Source organism: Sceloporus undulatus, chromosome 3, assembly GCF_019175285.1.
Source record: "Sceloporus undulatus isolate JIND9_A2432 ecotype Alabama chromosome 3, SceUnd_v1.1, whole genome shotgun sequence".
NCBI lineage: Eukaryota > Metazoa > Chordata > Lepidosauria > Squamata > Phrynosomatidae > Sceloporus > Sceloporus undulatus.
In genome coordinates this window covers 83,753,790-83,779,148 of record NC_056524.1, presented here as the reverse complement: position 1 = coordinate 83,779,148, position 25,359 = coordinate 83,753,790, and the positions used below count along the sequence as shown (strand labels likewise).

General features: G+C 39.8%; 1 protein-coding gene across 2 annotated transcripts in view; it reads right to left on the bottom strand.

Moving 5' to 3' along the window:
• The window catches only part of PCYT1B (phosphate cytidylyltransferase 1B, choline), a 44,730-nt gene extending 20,221 nt beyond the window's left edge, over positions 1-24,509 (bottom strand). Inside the window, exons 1-3 of one of the 2 annotated variants that reach the window (XM_042460752.1) lie at positions 24,093-24,509; positions 1,933-2,032; positions 404-520 (exon numbers count right to left, since the gene is read on the bottom strand). In XM_042460752.1, coding sequence (XP_042316686.1) covers positions 404-520; positions 1,933-2,032; positions 24,093-24,164 — 289 coding nt within the window. In that variant the 5' untranslated portion in view covers positions 24,165-24,509. Of the gene's footprint in view, positions 1-403; positions 521-1,932; positions 2,033-17,284; positions 17,607-24,092 lie in introns of those variants that run through there. The other variant, XM_042460751.1, reaches the window with a different exon arrangement.
• Between the last annotated feature and the right edge of the window lie 850 nt (positions 24,510-25,359).

Below are 25,359 nucleotides of genomic sequence, written 5' to 3'. Positions count from 1 at the left end.
AAACTTCTGTTTATTGTCACAACTTTGTATGAAACAGATAGCAACATCTGCCCCAAGGACCACACTCCTCAGTGGCTCTCATTCAACACAAATTGTTTGGGTAGGAAAAAGAAACATTACTTCTTAGCACAGAAACCTAAGACATGATGATGTTCAATCAATCTCATGGATTCTATTGTTGTGTGCCTTCAAGCCAAACCTATCACAGGGTTTTCTGGAGCTGAGAATATGTGACTCACACTCATATTCCAATGCTCAGATCACTACACCAAAGATGACTCTCATGCTACCATTCTGTTTGTACAATATCTATTTGATAGATATCTGTGTCTGTGCTTGCTTTGCTGAATGTACTGCAGAGATTATCATCCTAATGTAACAGTTATTCAGATGTTGCCCTTACCTCCTACTAACAAGTAGCTATTAGGGAACAGAGTTTTGGCTTGCATAAGTGCTCTAGCATGGCCAGAATGGAAGAGATCAAATATTCCATCTGCATAGACTCTGACAGGTCTGTCCACTGTGGAAGCAAAGAAACAATTTATTAGTCAAACCAGAATTGTGCCAGAGCCTATGGAAGGCTACAATGATAAGTTTGCTGTATATACAACTCAGTTAAAAAAGCCTCTGACAAAGAAGCTCCTTTTGACAAAAGTCTTTTTCCTCTCACCCAGCAGCTCCCCTTTCTTCCTTGTCCTCTGCCTAGATGTAAGTTTTTCTAAGCAGCATTGGCATTGGTAGAACAGTGAAGGCTAGAAAAATAAACACTTTTGGTGCCAGGTTGCACGTCTGCAGAAACAAGGCAAAAATGCATGAGGGAAAAATTATATTCTATGCTAGACAATCCTACTCTAGCTACGTAGACATGCCTTCAAGAAACAAGGTAAACAGTACCTATCCTGAGAATCCTTTGAACAGCAGATCATAGAGAACAGAGGAAAGTCTGCCTCAGTTCCCCCCATGATGTTCAAAAGCATTGGTCTCTAAGTTTAGTTAAGACTGATGAAAGAAAAGAAAAATCATTCCTGAAAAAGTTTTGCAAGAGCTTACTTGAACTGATTTGTTTCATTTCACATGTTAAATTTTAGCTTTTAATTTAAATTTTGCTAGAAAATATTAAATGGCTCCTTGTTTGTGTGGTATGTTTCCTGTTATTTCCTTCTCTGGTGCCAAATTTTCTGTTAAAGAACTAACAGAACACAAAAACATCGACCTTGTTAAGTGAGGTATGTTGCTGTTGTGTGCCTTAAAGTCACTTCTGATCTATGACAACCCTAAGGCAAAACTATCAAGGGATTTTCTTGGTAAGATTTGTTTAGAGGCGGTTTGCCATTGCCTTCCCCTAATGCTGAGAGTGTATGACTTGCCCAAGGTCACCCATGACTGAGATGGAAATCAAACACTTAGTATATATATTCAAAATCCAAGCTGGTTTTCCCCCCTCTAGATTGGAAAAGTAATTCATTATTAATTCAGAGGATATAATGTAGAAATAATCTACTAAATGTGAAACATACATGAGTACTTGAAAAGAGATGTGCATATTGAAAGCCTCTGAAAGCAGAAGTCTCTTTCCATAAAATGAAGTTAAAACTTTGAGTCCTATGTGTCTATATAAACATTTGCAAGATTGGTCTGGAAATGTTAGCATCCATGTGTAAAACGTCAACATGAATAATTGAATATTGGGATTTAGTTTTACATTTATAGAACAAGTATGTGCACTCATGAAAACTGTTGACTAACCAGGAATTTTGACATCTTTTGGTCCCATGCAATTTGAATATGATATTTTATGGCAATTAATGGTCTCCTAATCACTTTCCAGTAACCCAGCTTGCCTATTTTTAAAAACACCTTTTAAAACTGTAATGGCAAGCCTGAATGCTGTATGTGATTCAATTAATCTGTATCACATGAACCAAAACTCACCTGGTGTCCCAAGGCGGGCCTGAGCAATGGTTAGCTTCTCATGAGGAGCTTTACACTGACAGCTTGTTTCCCCTGCAAATGGAGCAGGTGCACACAAAGTCTAGAAAGTTGGGAAGGGGAAATTAGGAAAACAGAGACCAAAGGCTATAGTCAGTCAATAAATGTTACATACAACATGGCTTGCTCCTTGCCCTCACCCAGTACCAATGAATAGAGATAGAAGGTTTGACTGTTGAGTCTTAAACAGAATGGACATGGAAGGGTTTTTATAGCATCATGGAAATGTAATTATAGTCTAGCTTTAGCATTCTGATAGTTGGGTATAAGAATACAATAATCCACTGCTTAGTCATTTAAAATTAAGCTCTGAATTTGGGTCCAGAGCAGCATTAGATTCTTTCTGGATTTGCTAATTCTGCTTATTTATTGATTTGATTTGATTTATATCCTGACTTTCTCACAGAACTGGAACTCTAGGCAGCTTACATAGTTAAAGATGGATACAAATAAAAATATAAAATGTTATGATATTAAAACACAGTTGAATAAACAGCAATTTAAAAACACACAGTATTAACTGAAGAAGATCTTATTCACACCACTGGCCAAACAAGGTTCAAGGGTACACTGAAGTAAAATGAAGCCCCTGGTAATACAAACTTGAAGCAGATGGTAAATGGATGCAGTAACTAAGCTAAAAGAAAATAGTGTTCTCTCCTGTCCCTGTAGCCAGAAGCAGATGCAATTGGTATTTTTCTGGTCTCTGGGAATACACAGGATTTCTGAAGCTCCCTGGCCTACTAGATAGACAGAGCAATTTATCAGACAAGGGAAATTGGAGGTATAATTCAATGGCAATCTGAACCCAATCATGGGGTTTAATGTTATTGTGTGATAGACTACCACACACAATTTTGGGCAATGGCAAGCTATTTTCAGGCAATGGGCATTCAGTTCAAATGCAATTCGAATTTACGTACATCTGCTGAACTAGCGAATTCACGTGAATGCGTTCTGGCCCCACTTTCTTTTCATTCGAAATTAAGAGAAATTCCTCCCGTGTGATAAACTCCAGAGAGATGCACTAGATGTATAAGGCAAATCAGAAGCCCTACATCTGCTCCCCCCCAATCATAACCTACTCTACACATCAATAAAGAGGTATGCAAACAGCCTGCTTGAATAAATAGCCTCCTGTTAAAAGGATAGGAGGAGGTGCCAGCCTAACCTCCTTTGGAGAGAATGCTGATTTCATGGCTGCTTTAAATAATAATAATAGAGAGACTGAGGATGTTCGCACTCAGGGGATGTTCCCACTTAAGATTTGAAATGATTTAAAATACAACGTTTTTAATAAAATCGATTCAAAATAACACTGTTCTTATCCCGCTACCCGAATCGCTTTATTCATCGTTCCCATCTGGTTATTTAAATCGAAGTTTTTACCTGCAAGCGTTCCTACTTGGCATGAAATCGGTGTTTAAATAAAACGATTCTTCTCCTCCATACCTTATTTGGAGCTGTCAATCAATAGTACGTCAGAATGACGTAACGTTAATCCGGAATATTTCGAAGCGATTTATCTTTTGGCATCGTTTCCATTTCATTGACAGCCAGGGAGAATCCCTTCAGAGAGCCCAGAGATCAATGCGAGAGGCTTCTGGCAAAGCGAAGCTCTTTCCAGAGGAACTATGGGATAGGTTTTGGAGGGCAGCATCCTGTCTCCCAAGACAGCCAGGGAGAATCCCTTCAGAGAGCACAGAGATCAATGGGAGAGGCTTCTGGCAAAGCGAATTAGAGGAACCCAAGCTCTTTCCAGAGGAACTATGGGAGAATCCCTTCAGAGAGCACAGAGATCAATGAAGGAGGCTGCTGGAAAAGCAGGGAGGGAGCACTCTTCCCAAAGATTCTCTTTCCAGGGTTGGAGGAGAAGGCAGATTCCATTTGGGGAGAAAGGCTCTATCCCCCCCCTCCCCATTGATCAGAGCCCTTCCCTGCCTTGGCGAGATCAGATGCCTCCTCGCGAGGAGCCTTCCCTTCCTGCCTCTCCTCCGTTAGAAATGGGCTCTCCCCACACAGAGGGGAGGTTGCAATCCACCGGGGGAAGCCTTGTAGTCCTTGCAGGCGCTTGAGCAGCCGGGACTTCATGCGCTTAAAGCGCTGAAGAGATTAAGCGCCTGTAAACCATTAAAATAAAAATTAAAAATAATCCTTATCTCTTATTGAAAGACCACAGCAGACAACAGGGGCGAGGGAAGCAAAAAAAATGGCGACAGCCACGACGGATGGGGACAGAAAGGGCAACTCCCCCAAGGACAGCCCCCATCGCAGTCCGCTCCTCCCATCCATCTAACCCGATTCAAAGGCTGTCGTTCCTACTTAAATGCTCCGGTTCCTAACTCGAATCAATGGAAAAACGTAGGTCGGACCCTAGCGTTTTTTTAACACGCGTTAAATGAGGAAAACTCGATTTAAATTTTTATCCCGCTCTACGATTCGATTTGTAGTGGGGACGATTGCGGGTTGCTCTAGAACCGTTCTAGGTTTAAATCGGATCCTAATAGGAACGCCACTCCTTGGATTCGATTCAGAACGCGGGGTTTCACCTAGTGGGAACATCCCCTCAGAGTCCCCACCCTTCTATCCAAAATTTGGCACCTTACTAATTTATCACTTGCTACAATGTGACAAAAAAAAAACCTCCCATGGCTTCTGACACCAAAATAACTTGTTATGTTACCAGTTGATGACACATTTGTACAGTATTACTTTATAATGGCTTTAAGAATGAAAATGCAAAATAATCCCAGATCTTCCAAAATACCCCATAAATAACATTGCAGTGAGCAAACGGTGTGTTTTACAGTAAAAATTAAAAAGAAAAAAGAGGCCCAGATTGTGTGAGGGACATCCGAAGATGGCACTTTTTCTCGGATGGGAATCTCTCTTCACTGCCTCCTCCTCCTCCTGATCTCACCTTTTTCCCAGTTTGGGACTAAAGGTGCTTACAACAATTAAAATAAATATAGTTAAAAATTAAAAAGCAATTAAACTATCATAACACTGAAACCAGTTAAAATGAATTATGAACAACAATAAATAAAAGCCCAGTACTTTATACAAGGCCTGGTTTCCCCTGAAATATTAATTTTCAGAGGTCTGCAAAAATAAAAAAAATTTTTTATCTGATTTCAAAAAGATATTAAGGGGAGTGCCAGCCTAACTTCTCTGAGAATGAGGTTCCAGAGCATGGGAGCAGCCACTGAGAAGGCCCTCTCCAGTCTTCCCTCCAAATGTACCTGTGAAGGTGGTGGGAGAAAGAGCAAGATCACCAGGAGCCCTGGTGGCGCAGTGGTTAAATGCCTGTACTGCAGCCATTCACTCAAAACCACAAGGTTGCGAGTTCAAGACCAGCAAAAGGGCCCAAGCTTGCATCCTTCCGAGGTCGCTAAAATGAGCACCCAGACTGTTGGGGGCAAATTAGCTTACTTGCTAATTAGCTTACTTGCTGTTCACCGCTATGATCTTTGGAATAGCGGTATATAAATAAAACAAATTATTAATTAATTATTATTATTCCCCAGAAGGTTTGTATGGGAGTGTATGGTCCTTCAATTAAGCTGGACATGAATTGTATGAGGCTTTATAGATTATCACCAGTACTTTGAATTCTGCCTGGAAATGGCTGAAGATCTTTGGACCAGTTCAAGTTTCTGAGCACTCTTCAAAAGAAGCTCACTATGAACTCCCAAACCAACCTCAGAGGGCAGGGACATTTCCAGAGCCAACTTTTGGTTGGCACTGACGGATGAAATGGAGAGAAAAGTTCTGTCATCTCTGTAATGCAAACCCAAAGCCTGTTATGACCTGTCATTACATTACTATAAAAAAAATTGTGATGCTATCCGTTGTCATCCACCCGGGTAACATATTACAGATGAAATAATTACTTTAAATATATTATTTCCAAGGTCTTCTAAATAGGCTCAGTTTGTCTTAAGGGGCTCCAAGCAAAGGTAGAAAGCTGATGGCAGCCAAAGCTGGAGGAAGAAAAAAAAATTTGAAGGGCACAAGAGGTTTGTTTGGAATGAAAGAGAGTATAGAAATGTATTTACAAAAAAATATTTAGAAGATAGAGGGATATGATATACCTCTCTATCATAGGTTTTTCATTAGCAATGCAAAGAAAAAGAAATGTTACTATTTGTCTGTATAAGAAGAGGTCCAAAAGAACATTGCCAGGGTGATGTTATGTATAGGATTGAATTTGTAATTCTACTTGCCTTGATTTTCCACACAGTCCATTAGAAACAGACAAGTTTCTTAAAGAGAAGCAATAAAATCCTACACAATGCTCAATGCTTCAGTTCTATAGTAACTCTGGGGGACTATTCCAAAAGGTCCCAATTTGTGATATAAATGTAGTTTTATTTTCCAATTGTGCAAAGTGATTAAAGTTAATCAATCTACACATTTTGAAAAAGACATAGAAGAGTGCCTGAACTTTCCCTATTTCGATGTGAACAACTTGTGGCTCTTCAGATGTTGTAGGGATTCAACTCCCAGCTTCCTTCACCACTAGCTCTGATGGATAGGGCTCTGGTAGGTGCTGCAATCTCAAAATATCTGGAGCACCATAATTTGCTATCTATCTAAATAGAAAAACAATGTCGCATAGAAAAAGTCTAGAATACTTCTCTCAGATATGAACAGGAGACATTCTAAAACAGGTTTGGAGAAGGAAGGAATGGTGCCAGTGATGGGTAGGGGGCAATGGAAAAGGGGAATGCTGTTCTATGAACAAAGTCAGCTTGTAAAAGATTGGATGTGGACCGTTGAATTGCAAACACATACTTAGAGGGGATCATTGTTAGTTAAAGAATAATGTAAATCCCATTTTGTTCCAATGAACTTCCTTGGATTAACTTTGAATCCAACCTTTTGCATTTTACATGGCATATTTTGAGAGGATATAGACCAAGGACTGTAGTGTGCGATTTTTCTAGCTACGTAAGTGTTACCTCGTTTAGCCATACAAAAATACATGTCAGTGAGAACATTTGGATGCTACACAACTGTCAAGGACTTGCAAAAGGTTGTCTCTGTGCTTGCTAGAAGTTCTGTTCTAAATAAACTGTTCTATTTATTTAGTAACTCTGGCATCAAGTCCTCTAGTGTTTTTTTTAAACGATTGAAAAGGGGAGTTGAAGGATTGGGACAGGGCATTTCCTCCCTCTTATTACTGCAGTTCATCACATGAACACATGCAAAAAGTTATGCTACTGGCATTTTACATGTAGAAAATATGTTAGAAGCATATATATATATATAACCAACAAAACACTAAATACTGTATGGCTAAATCAAACTAGATTCTGTGGAAACCAGTCTTTTTCATTACTGCCCACGTAGCGCAGTGTTGCCTTTCTGTTATACATGATCATACAGTCAGGTCTTTTTCTGTTATTTTCTAATCACTGTCTTTTTCCCTTCTGTCTTTGTGGTAGTTGAGCACTAAACTGTTCTTTTATTTTCAGGCAAGGTCAAGTTACAAAACATCCAACCTGACATAGTTCATGCTGGGATAAAGAGGAAGGTAGAATTGTTAAAACAATAATGGCTATGGTCTGAGGCCTACAACCAGCAATCATGACTTAGCTTGGGAAAGGCTGTTTCCCGGGGGATAACGTGAAGAAAATAGGCCTGTTTTGTGTCCGCACCCTAACCTACCTCCTCCACTGATAAAACAGGAAAAGCTGATTGATAGGATATGCTTGAGAATTCTAAAAAAGTTTTCTTATGATACCTATGAAATAGTTTATGCTAGTATTACTGTTGAGCAAATACGATAATTCTCAGACTTCTTAGGCTAGAGTTACTGTAAGGCTGCCCATTGATTTTACTAGTGTTGTGCACAGCTACTGACTAGTCATTGTACATTTCTTAACATACAGTCATTTCTTACAATAGCGGCAAAGCCACAATGAAGCTTCAAAATACTTAAAAACAACATTAAAAGGCTGATAATGTCTACATGAGATAGCCGACATGGTGTAGTGGTTTGAGCATTGGACTAGAACACTGGAAGACCAATGGAGACATATTGGAGACATATTGGGTGACCTTGAGCAAGTCACACTCTCTTGGCCTGAGAGGATAATCCTGTCTGAGCGAGGCTTCAACACGGATGCATCCGGGCAACAGCATCTCAGCTACATTAGTGGTGAGCTAGGTATGATAACATCCAGGGGCATCTCAGATTCTGAATTCAAGCTGGAAGAGGTACGCCGTCTTATTTGTTAATTCGACAAGATCCAAAGTGGAACCTTGAAACTGGAGTGGATTATGACAAAGGAGAGTGGATGGCCAGACAGACAGGTACAGAGGAAGAATCATCATTAAGGAAAATAAATGGAGACAAGAACTGAGAGACCTGGGGAAAACAAGTTCGATGTGGTCAGAGGAAAAGACAATACCTTGTGGTCTGTGCTGCTACCCAGACAATCTATGGTTTCAGCCATATGGTAGTGACTGATATAATTTTAAACAAAAATAATTAAGTTGCCCCCTGGAGGATTAACTTTAACAGAAGCAGATTAGATTTTGGAGGTCACTAATGTAAACAAAGCGAATTAGATCCATTCTACTAATATTCCAACATAGGATCAGGATCAAGAACACACTGCCAATGATGATTATTGTCTTGTTCTTTTAGGAATCCTCTTGAAGTAGAACAATCATCTGCCCATAGTAAGATATATTAAATATGAGATGTTGTTTTAGAAAATCAGTATTGTTTAAAAGTAAACTTGACATTTCTTAATTAAGGAAATATAGTATAGCCAAAGCATAAATTATTTTCAGTGAAAAGACAAAAGAAAGTTTCAATGTGTATTTGTTTAACTACTTGTAGCACTGTAAATTTACATTGCCATTGCTTTCTTTTAATGCTTATAAAACTGAGCGGAATCTGTGCTCTTATGAGAGCAACTGAAGAAATACAATTTCTATAATTTGACATTCTGTTGAGAAAAGAAAAAGACCCAAGGATATATTAAAGCCCACAGTTAGTTTCAACTACTGTGGACCTAGTGAATCAATTGCTGGAATGGTAGGTGAGCACATATGCAAATGCAACTAATTCGGAAAGTCTACTCTAGTTAGAACTAGATATTAGATTTAAAGTTAAGTGATCTAATCCTGAAGAATGAATTGGCCACAAATGACACACAGTCACACTGTGATATCAGTGGACATAATTTACTCAATGTTTTTATTATAGCCAGTCAGTCCAAAACCTATTTTTACAGTTCAGTTCCCTTCATCTTCCAAAATATAATTTGTAGAGTTGCTTTTTTCCTATTCCTGATGACATGTCTCAATGAATAAAGAATTTTTCTATGTATAGCAGCCATTTTGATATTCTGACTTCAAAGGCAAATGTCATATACTTATTAGCATTTGCTGAGATTCCATGCTTCATAAGACTTTCATCTGTCAATTGAACTTGGTGGAAATAAGAGCATTTGGTATTGTTATTTTCATTTCTTTTATACCTTAACTCAGTTATGGACAACTTCTATCTGGGAGAAAGGCCTAAAACAGGTCAACTCCTAGAGCACAGAAAGGACACCCCCCCCCGTAAAACAAAGTTAATTTAGGATGGACACATGAGTGGGGATGGTTCTCCGTGGGGACCCCGCATGTGACTGTGGGCTACATTTTGCTCAGTCCTGCTTAAAGTATACAAAAATGTATAATTACAATGGAAAAACAACAATTGGGAGGGGTGAAACTGGAGAATTTGTGGTGCGTATCAACACACAGTTCACAGCAAAAAGCTAATATTCACTGATAGCTCTTGTGATGTAAGAGATAAATATATACACGTCTAAAGCATGAGGCAGCCCCTCTTGTGACTAAATGGCATCCTGGTAGCTGTTCTGTCTTATGTCAGGATTTGCCTGAATGGCCCATACATCAAACAACTTTCACTTTCCTAAAGCTCTGTGTATGCTCTAAAGTATTTGCATGCTCCCAGGAATCTCAGAGATCTAGTTCAAACAAGATCTAATAATATGCCTAAGTCTAGCTCTATTATGTTAAAATGCAGAAATAAGTTAAGCTATTATCCAATGGTTAAAGTCTATCCAGATTTGAAATAAAGTTCAAGCAGGGTTGTTTGGCTGTGTTAGGCACAAATGAAATGCCTCTCTCTCTGTGTGTGTATGGTGACCCTATTAATTTCATAGGGTTTTCTTTGGCAATAAATCCTCAGAGGTGGTTTTTTTCCAGTGCATCTGGTATTTATTGGCAGTCTCCCATCCAACAATTAACCCAGGCTAAACCTCCTTAGCTTCCACAATCAGACAGGATCTGGTACCTTAGGTATTTAGTCCTCTAAAATGCCTATAGGCCCTTAAAAAATACTGTCGCATTACCACAGTGTGTGACAAAACAGCTGGCTTCAAATGCTACTATGGCCCTTATGCCATAATTCCTAAAGACAATGAGAGCAGTTGGAAGGGCCACCTCACTCCACGATACCTGCCAGAAGTTCTAGGAAATGTTGATGGTTTTCTGAGCATCAGGGAAGGCAGACATCACAGCAGTTGAAATTCCTTTCATGCCCCACTAGTAGGGTTGCCATAGCGCCGGACCTCAAAACCGGGAAAAATGTAGGACAAAATTTTCAAATGTAAGACACACAAAATGTGTCCTACATTTGAAAATCCTGTCCTACATTTTCCCTGGCGATCGCGGCGGGGAGCGGAGGCCAAGCGCCGAGGGAAAGCCTCCACTTAAGGAGGCTTTCCCTCCCCACCTGGGCCCCGGGCCTCACCGCAATCGGAGGCTAGGATCGGGGCCTCTCCTCGTTCCTGGCCCCCGCTGGGACCAGGAAGGAGGGGAGGAGGCCGACGGCGATCGCCGCGGCCTCTCCTCGTTCCTGGCCCCCGCTGGGACCAGGAAGGAGGGGAGCAGGCCAGCGGCGGCGGGGAGGTTGGCGCGGCTGCGCCCAAGAGGCGCCGTCTCCCTGCAGCCTCCTCCGCACCAGGCTTCGCTGCCCTCCTTTTCCTCCGCGCGACCATGCGCGGTGGAGGAGGAGGAGGAGGGCAGCGAGGCCCCAGGGTTGCCCAGCAACCCCGCTGCAACCGGGCTTTTCCCGGTTTTTGGCTGCACCCGTGCCGTGACCGGGCAGGTGCAGCCAAAACCGGGGAAAACCCGGTTGCAACCAGGTTATGGCAACCCTACCCACTAGGAACACTGAAAGATTTTATTCAGCTTCTGAACTTGACAATGTGACTTAATTCTAGCCATCTTCTGCATTTCCAATACATGAAGTCTGCAAAAGGCTCCCAAAGGGAGGAGTGGACAATCTGTGGCCCACTCAATGCTGTTGAAAACTAGCAACAGCCCTAAGAAGTATGATAATTTCTCAGGCATATTGGGAGTTTCTGGGAGTTGGAATCCAACAACATCTAGATTCCATAGATTCCCCATGTCTGATGTAAATCGCAGCATTTTCTGATGCCATAACTTTATCCTAAGGCCCATAGTATTCCTGTTCTGGACCCAAATTTTTAAGTCTCTATGGTCTGATCAAAAGTGATTTCTGCTGGTCCTTCAACTTTGTCCAAAAAATCCCCAAACATACCAAAACTACATATATGATAGTATGTTATTGCACAAACCAGTCAAGATGAGAACTTCCATCTAAGTTAATTAGATTTAGGTGAAATTCACCATATCTGGTTTGAAAAAAGAATGTATGGATGAAAATCCACTGCCATGAAAAGTATGGGATGTAAGTTCTAATAGAAGGATGAAGTAATCCTTCTTGTCCTTTCCTAGTTTATTGCCACACTCTTCTCTTTCTATATCATCTCTCTCAGTTTTTCTCCTTTTTTCAGGTGAGACTGTTTCTCACCCCCTTAACTCACCTATTTATTTGATTGACTGTATGTGGTGTTGAATCATAGAGTCATAGAGTTGGAAGAGACCCCAAGGGCCATCCAGTCCAATCCCCTGCCATGCAGGAACTCTCAGTCAAAGCATCCCTGACAGATGGCCATCCAGCCTCTGCTTAAAGACCTCCAAAGAAGGAGACTCCACCACTCTCCGAGGGAGTTTGTTCCACTGTTGAACAGCCCTTACTGTCAGGAAGTTCCTCCTAATGTTGAGGTGGAATCTCTTTTCCTGTAGCTTGCATCCATTGCTCCGGGTCCTAGTCTCTGGAGCAGCAGAAAACAAGCTTGCTCCCTACTCAATATGACATCCCTTCAAATATTTAAACAGGGCTATCATATCACCTCTTAACCTTCTCTTCTCCAGGCTACACATAGCCAGCTCCTTAAGGCGTTCCTCATAGGGCATGGTTTCAAGACCCTTCACCATTTTAGTCACCCTACTTGACCAACAATCATTATATAGTATAAATCATAAAAATATTAACAAATGTAATAAGATGGAGCAGGGTCACACTCAATATAATTTTAATAGATACTCCCATTTAATTCAAAATATGCCTGAAGTATGTGTAAAGATAACGCAATTGCAAACTATAATAAAACAGTGATATTTATGAATAATAATAATACACACTGAAACTTACATGACATTTTAGGGCCTCAGTTTCAATTTTCTCCACTCACTGTAGGACAAAAGATTAATATCTTGGTGTCCCCCTCCCCCACCATTATATCGTTAAGTCTGAAGAACAGATGGAAATTGGAAAACATTTATTGTACAGGTACTGACTAACATAATGTTAATTTGGGGGATTTATACGCAGAGATCCTTTTTTTACTTGGAAAAGTAAGTGGAGAAAATGCCTAATGGAGATGCCATATTATTGGAAATGCCCACATTAACAATTATTTTAAGACAGAACAATTTATGGAGGTAAACTTTAAGTACCCTCTACATACATTTAGTTTTTAAAAGTTAGAGATCTATCATCCAATCTGATTGTTTATATCTCAAAGCCAAGGAACTTGATGACTTTTCCTATCACGTTTCTGACATTCTACAGAAATACTAGTGAACATTATGTTATGAGAATGGGTTATTTGTGATGGTAGCAAATCCTTAGCTATACAGTGATAATTATATTGAGGTAATATTAATGAACAAACAGCCTAACTCAAGTACCTGCCAAGGTGGAGATAAGGTTTGCTAAAAGAATGGGCACCTTCTCCTGTGAAACACATATGTCACAAGGATGCTGACAAAGTAAACTCCATATCTACATCTCCTTTGAAATGGGATAATTTCTGAGATCAGGTTATCTGTATGACTAAACATCTATGTCTAGTACTTGTATCACATGTGACTGCATTAATAATAATAATAATAATAATAATAATTTGTTTTATTTATATACCGCTATTCCAAGGATCATAGCGGTGACCAGCAAGTAAGCTATTGCCCCCAACAGTCTGGGTACTCATTTTAGCGACCTCGGAAGGATGCAAGCCTGAGTCGAGCTTGGGCCCTTTTAAAATGAATTGTGTTGCCAACTAAGGTCCAGAACATGCTGCAGAAATAAGCCAGTTTGAAACCGCTTTAACTGCCCTGGCTCAATGCTAGAGAATTCTGGGAACTTTAGTTTTGTGAGAAATCTGTCAGAGAGTTCTAGTGCCACAATAAACTACAATTCCCAGGATTCTGTAGTTAAAGCAGTCTCGAACTGAATTATTTCTGCAGTATGTTTTGGACCTAAACATCTCCAAGATTGCCTGTTCTCCACTGCTCTCCTCAGGTCCTGTAGACTCATACCCGTGACCTTCCTAAATGAGCCTGTCCATCTAACGTGTGGTCTTCCTCTCTTTCTACTGCCTTCTATTTTTCCTAGCATTATAATCTTTTCTAGTGAGCCATGCCTTCTCATGATGTGGCCAAAGTTTCAACAACTTGGCTTCCAGGGATTGTTCAGGCCTGATCTGTTCATGGACTTGTCTTTTTAGCTGTCCGTAGTATCCCCAGCACTCTTCTTCTGCACCACTTCTCAAATTAGTTTATTTTTTTTCTGTCAGATTTCTTCATTGTCCAGCTCTCACATTCATACATGATGATGGGGAATACAGTAGCTTGGACAATTCTAACTTTAGTGCTCAGTTTTATATCTTTAGGATCTTGTGTAGTTCCTTCATGTAGTTCTAGTCTTCTTATTTCTTCACATTTAAGCCACCCTACATGTGGGAAGATAAGCTTAAACCTTACTCTCAGCTGCTTCTTTTGCATAATATTGCCCCATACCTTCTGCAGGAGCATTTAAAATAAGCACAATTAAAGCCAGTTGAGGTTTTTCCTCTTATTTTTAGTCCCTGCACATGGGATAGAGATTAGGTGGGAGAGGAAGGAACAGCAAAGGGAAGATTTCAACCTCTCCTCCTGGAGTATGGTGGCTCCTATATAGCATAATCTCCTGTGTGCCTACTTGGCCTTTAAAGAATCTGTAATGCAAGTACAAATTGTCTAATCAAGCTAGTAAAGAAGCCATGTAACTTGTATTCACAAACTCCCTGGTTATAAATGGAGCATATGAATGATCACAAACAGGAAAAAAGACAACCCTAGAACGCTCTGCTTTTGAAAAATATCTATATTCTCCATTTTGGACATCAGCACCAGACTTATTTTCACTTTGGTATGAATGTGTGTATCTCTATGTGACTGAACAAAACAGATTGTGGTATACAGTACTATTGATTGGTAATTTGACTATTGACATTCCAACTCTTATAATAGACAAGTTCAGATGTTCAGTAATGTATGGCTTTATCATACAACTGTGTCACTACCATTTCAAGTTATTATGTAGCAAAATTCCTCTTGGAAAGCATTTCTCTGTGAAAATTGTACCGTAAAATAAAACGTACTGGGTATAAGCCAATGGTTAGTTCCAAACAGCGGAGACCTGCTGAATGATTGTGGTTTCTTAGGTCTACAGTTATATAGAGTCCATTGTTTTAATGGTTTTGCTCTATTAAGGACTGACAATTGGGTTTAGCCCAGTGTCCCCTAGTCTTGATTCAAATCTATGTATATTTTTCTATGCTTGACTTCTTTAAGATGTCCTCTAGATTTGTTAGTTATGACCTTGTTCCACTGGCGCTGGTGTGGAGAATCAAGACCAAGGATATTTACATTGTGAGCTGTTTTCTAACATCAAGTTTCTTGTGTGGCATGCACAAAATTGAAGTCATTTTTAATAGCTTTCATATGGGTAATACTCCATTTTAACCTGCTCTATTGGATTTTAAACTCCTTTTTCCTTGGTGAACACTACAAAATGTATATATTGTATGGTCACTGTATGTTTTTGAAGTACTCTTAGTTGTTTAGGTTCTTGTAAACTACCTGTTCTTCTTGTTCTTGTTTCGGGAGTAAAAGGTTGCACAAATCCCACCTAAAACCTCATGTAGGATGACTGTGCTAGAGGACTGTACCATATCACTTTCTATGGTTCAAAACACACTGCAGAAATAATTCTGTTTGAGACCATTTTAACTACCCTTGTTCAGTGTTACGGAATCCTGGGAACTGTAGTTTATTGCAACACCAAGCTCTCTGTCTGAGAAGGATAATTGTTTGAAAAAACGACAGTTCTCAGAATTCCCTAGCATTGAGCCAGGGCAGTTGAAGCAGTTTCAAACTGGGTTATTTCTGCAGTGTTTTGAACTTATATTAACCCTTGAAGTGGCAATTTGTTCCCTACTACTTTAATCACACTTATTGAAGTGTTACTTGATGTGTGTGTGTGTGTGTGTGTGTATTCAAGTGGCCTGTTGACTTATCATGTCACCATTAATTTAATAGGGTTTTCCTAGACAAGGAGTAGTCAGAGATGGTGTAGCCAGTTTCTTCCAGTAGGAAAATGTTAACAAATAGATAGCATAAGAACAATGCAATGCATATTTCCCTCATGGCTTAAATAAAACAATCTCATACATGAAAACTGAATCCTAGAAAACATTTAGTTTATGTGCTGTTCATGCATTATTATGGGACGCTAAAAGCAATTGATATGGAAGGCTGATGACACTTATAAGAACCAATTTTCTTTCTTTTTTAAATACTCTAAACCAAGTTACTCTTGGATTTCAGTGTCAAATAGTCTCATCAGGAATTGCCAAACTCCTGCCTACGTCATAGTGACAGCTTGGCAAACTGGTTGCCTTTCAGGGTTTTGCTTTCTCTGGAAACAGCTATCCTAGGATGTAGTAGGGAACGATGAATACACTCTTCCTAGGAAAGATAAAGCATTTTCTTCTATGGGCAATGGGAAGAAGAACATGCAATGGCCAACATGCTTCTTATACTACAAATCACATAGTCACTGACTAACTGAGGCCAAGATTCCTACATTGAATTAGATATTTTTTTTCCATTCCAGAATGTTAGTTCTGTGGTCCCCTTCTATCTATATTTACTGAGACATAAAACCTATTGGGAAAAAAATAGAAGTTTCTTCTAAGCAGGTAGCTTTAGAAGTACACTTTTAGGAGCAAACTTCTCATCCTGTACACACATGCCAGAAGCCATTTCTTTATACTGCTTTTCCAAATCAAAATCTGCTGTGATAAGCATCTGTTATACTGTGAACACATCTTAGGAACAAATAATTTCTGAGCATCATCAAAGATCATTGTTATTGTTTCCACTTAAAAAACAACAAAACCGAGGCCAATTCCTAACAGAAAATCCATATGTAAAAATAGCAAGGAAAATAGTCAAAGTGGGACCTAGACAACCTGTGAGGGAAAGAAGCTTTACTCCATAGGCAAGCTGGCTTTTTACATGCATGATTCCTATAGGTTAATTATTGAAGAAATGCAGGTTTTCACCTAATGCCTCACTCTCAACTCATATGAGCTCAACTGCTTCAGAGTAACATCAGACATTTTAGGAATGATGGAACCTATAACATTTTCCTCTAATGTTCCTCTAATGGGCAGGTTTTGATTTTTGTCTTTGTTGTGAACAGACATTTTATTCTTTATTTTGAAGTCAGCAGAAGAAACAAAGAGCTTGCAAGGAGTAAATGAAGAGTTCTGCTACAAATCTGAGCCCAACAAAGGCTGGTAGAAAAATTTCCATAGCTCAGCATGCTTTTATTGAAAGGAACTGGCCACAGAAGCGTGCTACAATCCCCTAATGCATCTCTTAATGCAGCAGTCACAATTAACCCTTCGTTGTCCCCATTCTCACAATACAACAATAAACAGAAAGAGCTAAAATAGATTAGGCTGTTATTAAACCATGATTGCCTTGCGCCCATTCCATTGTATCTTAGCCAAGCAAAGGCACAGAGGGTGGCAAATAAACACATCCTTTGTCTCCTACTTACCAGTCGAGGCTGAGGGCATGTGTGCTCTAGCTCTTCCATGGTTTCTGAAGGATGCTCATTAGAAAGGGATTTCGGGATGCCTGTTTCTGACTCAGCATTAGTTGCAAGCACTGGCATGGCCAGTGAAGGCTGCTGCTGCTTCTTCTTCGATGATGCCCTCTGTGCTATTCTCTTCTCAGCCAGATAATGTTTTCCTTTCTCATGTAATTCTCTCCCCCACCTTCTCCCCCTTCTCTGCTTTCCCTTCCCTTGAGAAATTAAAGGTTTTCCTTTCAAGGAGAAGCCAAGAGGCAAGGCCTCAGTTTATCACTATAACAACCAGCTAGCAACAGAGCACTGGGTACAAGATACAGTGTTCTGATTTGCATGATGCTTTCTGGTTGGTTACTGTCATCATAGTACCACTTTAACCGAGTTACATGGAATATCCCGGAAGGAAGGTTGATATGGATTCCACCAGAACACTTCCCCCGGCCCATTTTTATTTAGCCGTATAGAGTGTGGTAGAGAAACACAGGCTCATTTAGCCTTCAGACAAATCTCCTTTGCCACAGAATTATTCAGGATTGAAAAATGGGTTCATATTGTGCACTTTTTCCTGATCTTATTTTGTTTTTAAAAAGAATCTCATGTAGCCTTTACATAGGTTTGCATTGTTCTTTCATGTTTGAAAATTACAGTATGTATATGTATTGATCTCTATCTGTAATCTATGACAGTACATATTTCATTGCACAATCACCTTCACTACTATTGCAATCATCTGCTCCCCCCTAAAAAAAATGGCATACTTTGCTCATATAGATTATTGTTTAATAGATTAGAAATCTGGGCCAACACTAACAAAATGATTTCCACCAGCGAGAAATGTGAGGTACTGCAGTTAAGCAGAATAAATGAAATACATAGATACAGAAGCAGAATAAATGAAATACATAGAGATAGTATGAGGGACATCTGGCTCAACAAGACTACATGTGAAAGAGATGTAGCAGCCCTAGTAGACTACAAGCTGAACATGAGTCAATAGTGTCATGCCAATGTGATTCTAGGCTGCATCAATAGAAGTATAATGTCTAGTCTGAGGGAAGTAATAGTGCTCTATTGTGCTCTGGTCAGGCCTCACCTGGAATATTGTGTCCAGTTCTGGGCACCACAATTCAAAAAGGATGTTGACAAGCTGAAATGTGTCCAAAGAAAGGTGATCAAAATGGTGAAGGATCTGGAAACCATGACCTAAGCGGAGAGATTTAGGGATCTGGGTATCTTTAGCCTGGAGAAGAGAAGGTTAAGAGGTGATATGATAGCCCTGTATAAGTATTTGAAGGGGTGTCATATTGAGGATAGAGCAAGCTTTTTTTCTGCAGCCCCAAAGAATAGGACATGGAGCAATGGATGCAAATGGATGCAAATAGGACATGGAGGAAAGGAAAAGAGAAATTTGCACTCTACCTGCACTTTTCAGAGTGTAGGACTAGGATTCTGGAGATCAGGGGTTTGATTTCCTGCTCAGCCACGCAACTCAGTGGGTGACTTTTGGCAAATCACACCCTCTCAGCCCCCAGAGGAAGGCAATGGTAAACCTCCTCTGATAAAATCTTGCCAATAAAACTTGTAATGAATTATCTCAAATTTTTATTCATGTGTACAACACAATGGCAGCACTGTTCTGGTGCTGAAAGGACAGCTCTTTTACTAGCAGGATTCATGCAGTGATATGTGCGTATTTTCACATACAACGTTAGGATTGTAACTCACTGGTAGAACACACTCCCTGCCTGTGAAAGGTCTTGTATTCAGTTCTTGGCATCTGCAGGTACAATTGGCAAAAATACCTGTTTGAAATCTTGGTTGCTAATAATCTGTGCAGACAATACTGAGCTAGATGGGCAAATGGTCCAACTCTGTATAGGCTTCCCATGTCTCAGTGAAGGGTATAAGCCAAGAGAAAGCCTAAGATAAGATTTCAGCTGGTTGTTGTTATTTGTTATTTTAAACTACATAATCTGTATGCCTTTCAAAAATACTCCACTATGCTCACAAACACTGAATGAAGTGTGAATGTTTTACATATTTAGCATTGTGGGATTTAGTAATGTGTTGGCAGAAATCTACCCAGAACTGTGAGCCACAACTAGTACTAGGAAGGTGAACAAAACAAATTCACATACATTGGAGTCCCAAGTAAATAGGATTTTATTCCATGAATATTTCAGGAATTTCAGAGAACAGACTCTTGGATGTAATTCCCACTTTCCAGGACGGGTATTAAGGCAAAAGAAAAGATAAATACAATCATAGTTCCAGGAATCAGGTAGGAACAGAGAACTGGGCAAGAGCAATCTGAATATCTCAGCCGGCCATACCATCATCTGAAAAGTTTGGACTTCATTAAGCAAAAAAAGTGTGGAATTCCTTGGTGGTTTGCTAATGTTCCAGTACCCAATCATAACATTGCAGAATTGGAAATAATCCCAAGGGTCATCAGATCCAACCTCCTGCCAACGCAGAAAATCTACACTAAAAAATCTCTACTGGATAACTATCCAATATCTCTTTAAAAGCCTCCAATAAAGGAGAATCCACCACCTTTGAAAGTAGTCAGTTCCACTGTCAAACAGGTAGTATCAACAGGAAGTTCTTTCTAATATTTACCTGGAATCTACTTTTTTATAATTTGAATTAATTGGTTCAGGTCATTTCTTCTGATGAAGATGAAAACAAACTTGCTCCATCTTCTGTGAGACAGCCCTTCAGATATTTGAAGATGGTTGTCATATTATCACTACTCTTTCTCAGGTTAAACATAACCTATTTCCAGATACTTCGCTACCTAGATATGTTCCAGCTTGTCAGTATCTTTCTTAAATAATGTTTCTCAGAACTGGTCAAAGTACTCCAAGTAAGGTCTCACCAGAGCAGAATAGAACAGTATATCTAATGATCAAGCTAGAACTGGTCAGCAAACAGTATATGAAGCTTAGAAACCCAAATAAATAGGACTGAATTATTCATCCACATGTCACTATACAATCACCCCTCCTAATTTGCAGATCTGGGATCCGCACCCTCAAATATCTGGGCAGGGCTACCTCTGCTATTTCCAATGGTGCGCGCACCCAGGCCGCATGTACGTGGGTGCACCCCATTCAAGCCTATGAGACTTAAATAAGTGCAAGCCTCTTTTTCGCAGAGGGGTCTGGAATGGATCCCCCATGAAAACAGAGTGCCAACTGTACAATATAAACTTTTTAATGAATATGGAATTTTGTGAATAGTATTTTCTAATTGCATCTGATAGATGTCAAAAATTCTTATTTTAAAAAAATAGCACCTGAAGTATATTTTGTTTTTCACCTAACTTACAAATGTCCCAGTTACAGTTCAGCTTAATTCCGATTCTGAAATATTATTATTAATATTATTATTATGGGTACTCAGTGGAGTGACAATGAGGAACTGTCAACCTCGAGATCTTTTTAGTCTATAACTCTGATTGGTCCTAGCCAGCATATCCAGTGGCAATGAGTGATGGTGCTGCAGTTCAAAGATGTCTGGATGGCCACAGTTGGCCACTTGGCCCTGCTATACAGGAGTAGAACATCTCAGAGGTACCTAATACATGGATAAATGTAGGCTAGTTTTGATCATCCATTGTGTTCATTTTTCATCCCATATGATAATGATGAAAATTATAAACGAACACTACTACTACTTTCTATGATTCTATGATTCATGTATTTCACTATGCAATTTATGACATTAATGCTAAAGTAACACTTTATGCACTCTTGTACAGAGAAGCTGGAGAGTATTAGTCCTAACGCTGAGACTTTAACCCACATGGGATCCATACACTGATTACAGCTAGTTCAAAAGTTACTAGCAGGATTAGCATGAACTAGCTCTATTAGTGTCAATATGCTGATAGATGATATATTTTAGAGAACCATTGCCTCTACTTTGGATCTGCTGGCATAATGGAAAACAGACCTTAGTTCTTTAACTCTAGCAACATAAAAGAAAATCCCTCCTTAATGTAAATAGAAACAAAACCAGCTGCAGCAGAATATCTCACAGCTAGTCTTTATAAACAGTATTATTTAAATGTCACTTCAAACAAACAAAGGGCAGCAGAGAGAAACAGGATGGAGTTTTGCAAAGGGGAAGGTAGAAAAGTAAGAGGAACATGGCACAGTATGCAAACTAAACTAAAATAAAAAACTGGATACATTACCTTCACCAAAGCTCCACAAAAAGAAAAACCAGGAAGAGTCACTTAGGGGCTGAGCAGACTGGCATAAAGAGCCGGCTTCAGAGTGGCATGGGGGCATGGTGACCGCCTGTCCCGACTCCTAAACTAACGTCATGCCACCTACCCACCTAGATGGTGGGTAGTGTCCCAACGTTTTTGTGATGCAGCATTAACACGCTGCACTGAAGAAACGCAGAAGAGCTGCCACTGCAGCAGCAAGGCTGGCTTTTTCTGCCCCCAAAAGGAGCAGCATTTTGCCACTTCTTTTGGGGTTGGAAAAAATGCCAGATCGGGGCCACGGTGTGTGGTTGCTGTGGCCCCAATCTGGCACTCAAAGGGGGTGCAGAGCCACCCCTTTGCAGCCTTCTGTTTCAGCCCTTGCCTAATCATTAATCTATTGTCTAGTCAGTGAGGCTGTAAAGTTATGAAAACTAATTCTTAAAGGTATCACGTAGAACTTTTTTTTCTACCCAACTACACTATGAAATGTAGCAGCTATTTGGTTATTTGTATATCATTTAGCATTCAGTTAGTTCTCTGAAGTGTTAAAATGTGTCTTAATCTTAATATGGTTAAGGTACAGCCAGAATGCTATAACTCCCTTGCTAAAACAGCTTCATTGGCTACCGGTTCGTTTCCAGACACAATTCAAAGTGCTGGTCATGATCTATTAAAGCCCTATGTGGCTTAGGTCCAGACTATTTGAGAGACCTTATCTCCCCATACAAACCTGCTAGAGCCCTAAAATCTTCAGGAGAAGCCTTTCTCTTGATTTTACCAAGATCACAGGTTCGCCTGGTGAGATTTTTTAACTTGTGTATATTTTTATGTGTTTTTATATCAGGTGTAGATATTTTTAATTGTTTTGAATTTTACTGAGATTTTAAATGTTTTGTCTGTGAGCTGCCTTGGGTCCCTCTGGGGAGAAAGGGGGCAGATCTTGACAGTGTTTGCCACCAATGCCCCCCTGGCCGAGATTTGCAGAGCAGCCACATGGAAGTCTCCTTCCACCTTTGTCAGGCATTATAAGCTGGACCTTTTCCAGTCAGCCGAAGCGGCCTTCGGCCGGAGGGTGTTACAACAGGTGGTGTTGCATCCGCCCTCTGTGCCAGCCGGCCCTCCCTAAGATTTTACTGCTTTTGTAAATCCCAAAGTCAGGATGCTTGTCCCCTTCTCTGTTGGGAAAGCTGTCTCACAAAATTACAGTTCCCAGAATTCTCTAGCATTGAGCCAAGACAGTTAAAGCCATCTCAAACTGGATTATTTCTGCAGTGTGTTTTGGACTTAAGATAGGAGTGGTTGAAAAGTTTTGTTCTAGCCCATGTAGGACTTGGAAGGAGAGAATCTAGGGATTTTATCACATGATGTTTGTTGCACCATGTCAACAGCATATTTGCAGTTTAGGTCTTTCCTGATCACATGACATTGTGACTCTCCTGTGGTGGTATGGCACCGGGACACATCTATTCATTTATGCAAGAAACTCATAAATGTCTTCAATGTCACAGGAATTTGGTCTCCTCTCAGCAAAGTTTCTCTATTCCTAGTTCATTCTACAGTGAATATGTTAGTATTAGCTACTCCTCCTAATTTGGTGTCATCTGCAAATTTGATAAGTATGCCCCCAATTCTGTCATCCAAGTAATTGATAAAGATGTTGAATAGCACTGGGCCCAGGACAGAGCCCTGTGGGACCCCACTGGTCACTTCTCCAGGATGAAAAGGAGCCATTGTCGAGCACCCTTTGGGTTCGGCCGATCAACCAGTTACAAATCCATGTAACAGTTGCGTTGTCTAGCCCACATTTTACAAGCTTGTTTGCAAGAATGTCATGGGGAACCTTGTCAAAGGCCTTACTGAAATCAAGATATACTATAACCACAGCATTCCCTTCACACGGTATAACAATTCTAAAATGAGCAAATTAACATTGCCCACTCAGAACACTTGGAATAGGATGGTTACTCATTTTACAACAAACATCTAACACCACTGACATCAAATAACTACACTTGTTAATAAAGAAGGGCAGGTTCCTGTTATGGTAATGATGTACACGTAAACTTTTGTAAGGTACATTTATAATCAACTAATGACCTATTTGATTGTCTCTCATTATGCATCTGTTTTGATGCCATGCCCTCAAACATTTTGTACATCTTCTGTGAGAGGAGAATTCAGAGATATAGTCTGGAATATAAATATTCAAAGGGATCTTGTAGCACCTTTGAAATTAACATCTTTAATACAGTTAGTCACAAAGATGCTACAAGATCTCTTTGCATATCTTCTGTGAGAGATAGGGCGACAGTGCTAAAGCTTTTTTTTAAAAAAAAATACATGTTATTATTACCATTTTGTTTCACTTTACATTTTATATTGCTTTATTTTATACAGGTATGTATTTACAGGGCTGTTTCATGTGCGTTGTTTTGACAAAAATGTGGCTTATAAATATTTAAATAAAATAAATAGTCTTGTTTAGGGGTAATTAGTTTATAATAATGTATGATTAAGGGGTATATGGTAGAGAAAAATAGAAGCATCACTCACCTTTCGTTGACATTTGTAAGGATAAGGAGATATAGTTCCCTTTTCTATCTTGCATTTTTGATGGCCCACCATTCTTACTAATGTGCATGCTTTTTATTTTCCTCTCCACCGTTTTTGCTTCTAAAATGAGTAAATGTGAAGTTGCTCCAACTCGATAAAGTTCAAGGATTTTTGTTTTCCCTCAAAGAAGTGGACAAAGGTTGTGCCAAGTTGTTCTATATGACTGATCCAACAAGGTTTAAAGAGCATGTCAGCATAATCTGCTGAAGATAACGCTATTTACAAAAGGACGATCCAAATTTGCTGGCTGGTTTGCTCCTTCTCTTGACCATGCAGATTTATAATGCACAGTAAGATATGGGAGAAAATCCACTGTGTTCAACTGAGCTGCAGATCAGGAAAACCTAGCACACTTGTTTGAAATTAAGAAGTAACAAGTAAGGAATAATTAGAGCTTACTTTTTCACTGGCAAGTGTTAGGCCATGATGAAAAGGCTATTGTTTAAGTTGCATGGGAACTATGGCAACAGCTTCGCTTTGAAAATTTAACTAATTCATTGGCTAAAAATCTGGCATTGACTGAATGGCAAAACAGTCTTGCGCATTTACAAGAGCTGAGTAAGCATGTCTGGTTCAAAATGTCAGTGTTTTATCCTGCCCACCAAAACTTGTATACATGTACACATGGGGAACATAGAGTGCTCTGTCAATGAAAACATAAGAAAAAGGCGTGTAAAGTCTGGTGCAGCAGTTATATATTAAGGATTCTGCATTTAAGACTGCAATCCATATCATATTTATTATGAGGTAAGGTTCTCCGAGAGGTCCTAAATACCCTAAAGGCACCAGATGCATTATGCTCTTGTAGGCTAAGCAGGTCAGCCCTAGTTAGTACTTGGATGGGAGACTGCCAACGAATACCAAATGCTGTATTTCAGAAGAAGGAAGTGGCAAAACTACCTCTGAGTATTCCTAGCCTAATTGCGTCGTGACTCAGGGGTGAACTGGAGCCTAATTTAGCTAAGTTTGTCTGTGACTAAAGCTGCAAGTATATGAGCCCTTACCTCAAGGTAAAGTGGATCAAACCTATTGGGAATGCCTTCTAATAGTAGCGCAAACGTTGAGAATGCATTTTCAATCATCGCTGGCATCCCCAGCTAAAAATAACCATGATTTCTGTCCACACCACTTTAATCAAGATGACCAAATGCTCTCCTTTTCCCAGACATTTCAGCCTTCTGTCCAGGAGGGATTCTCAAATGTCCTC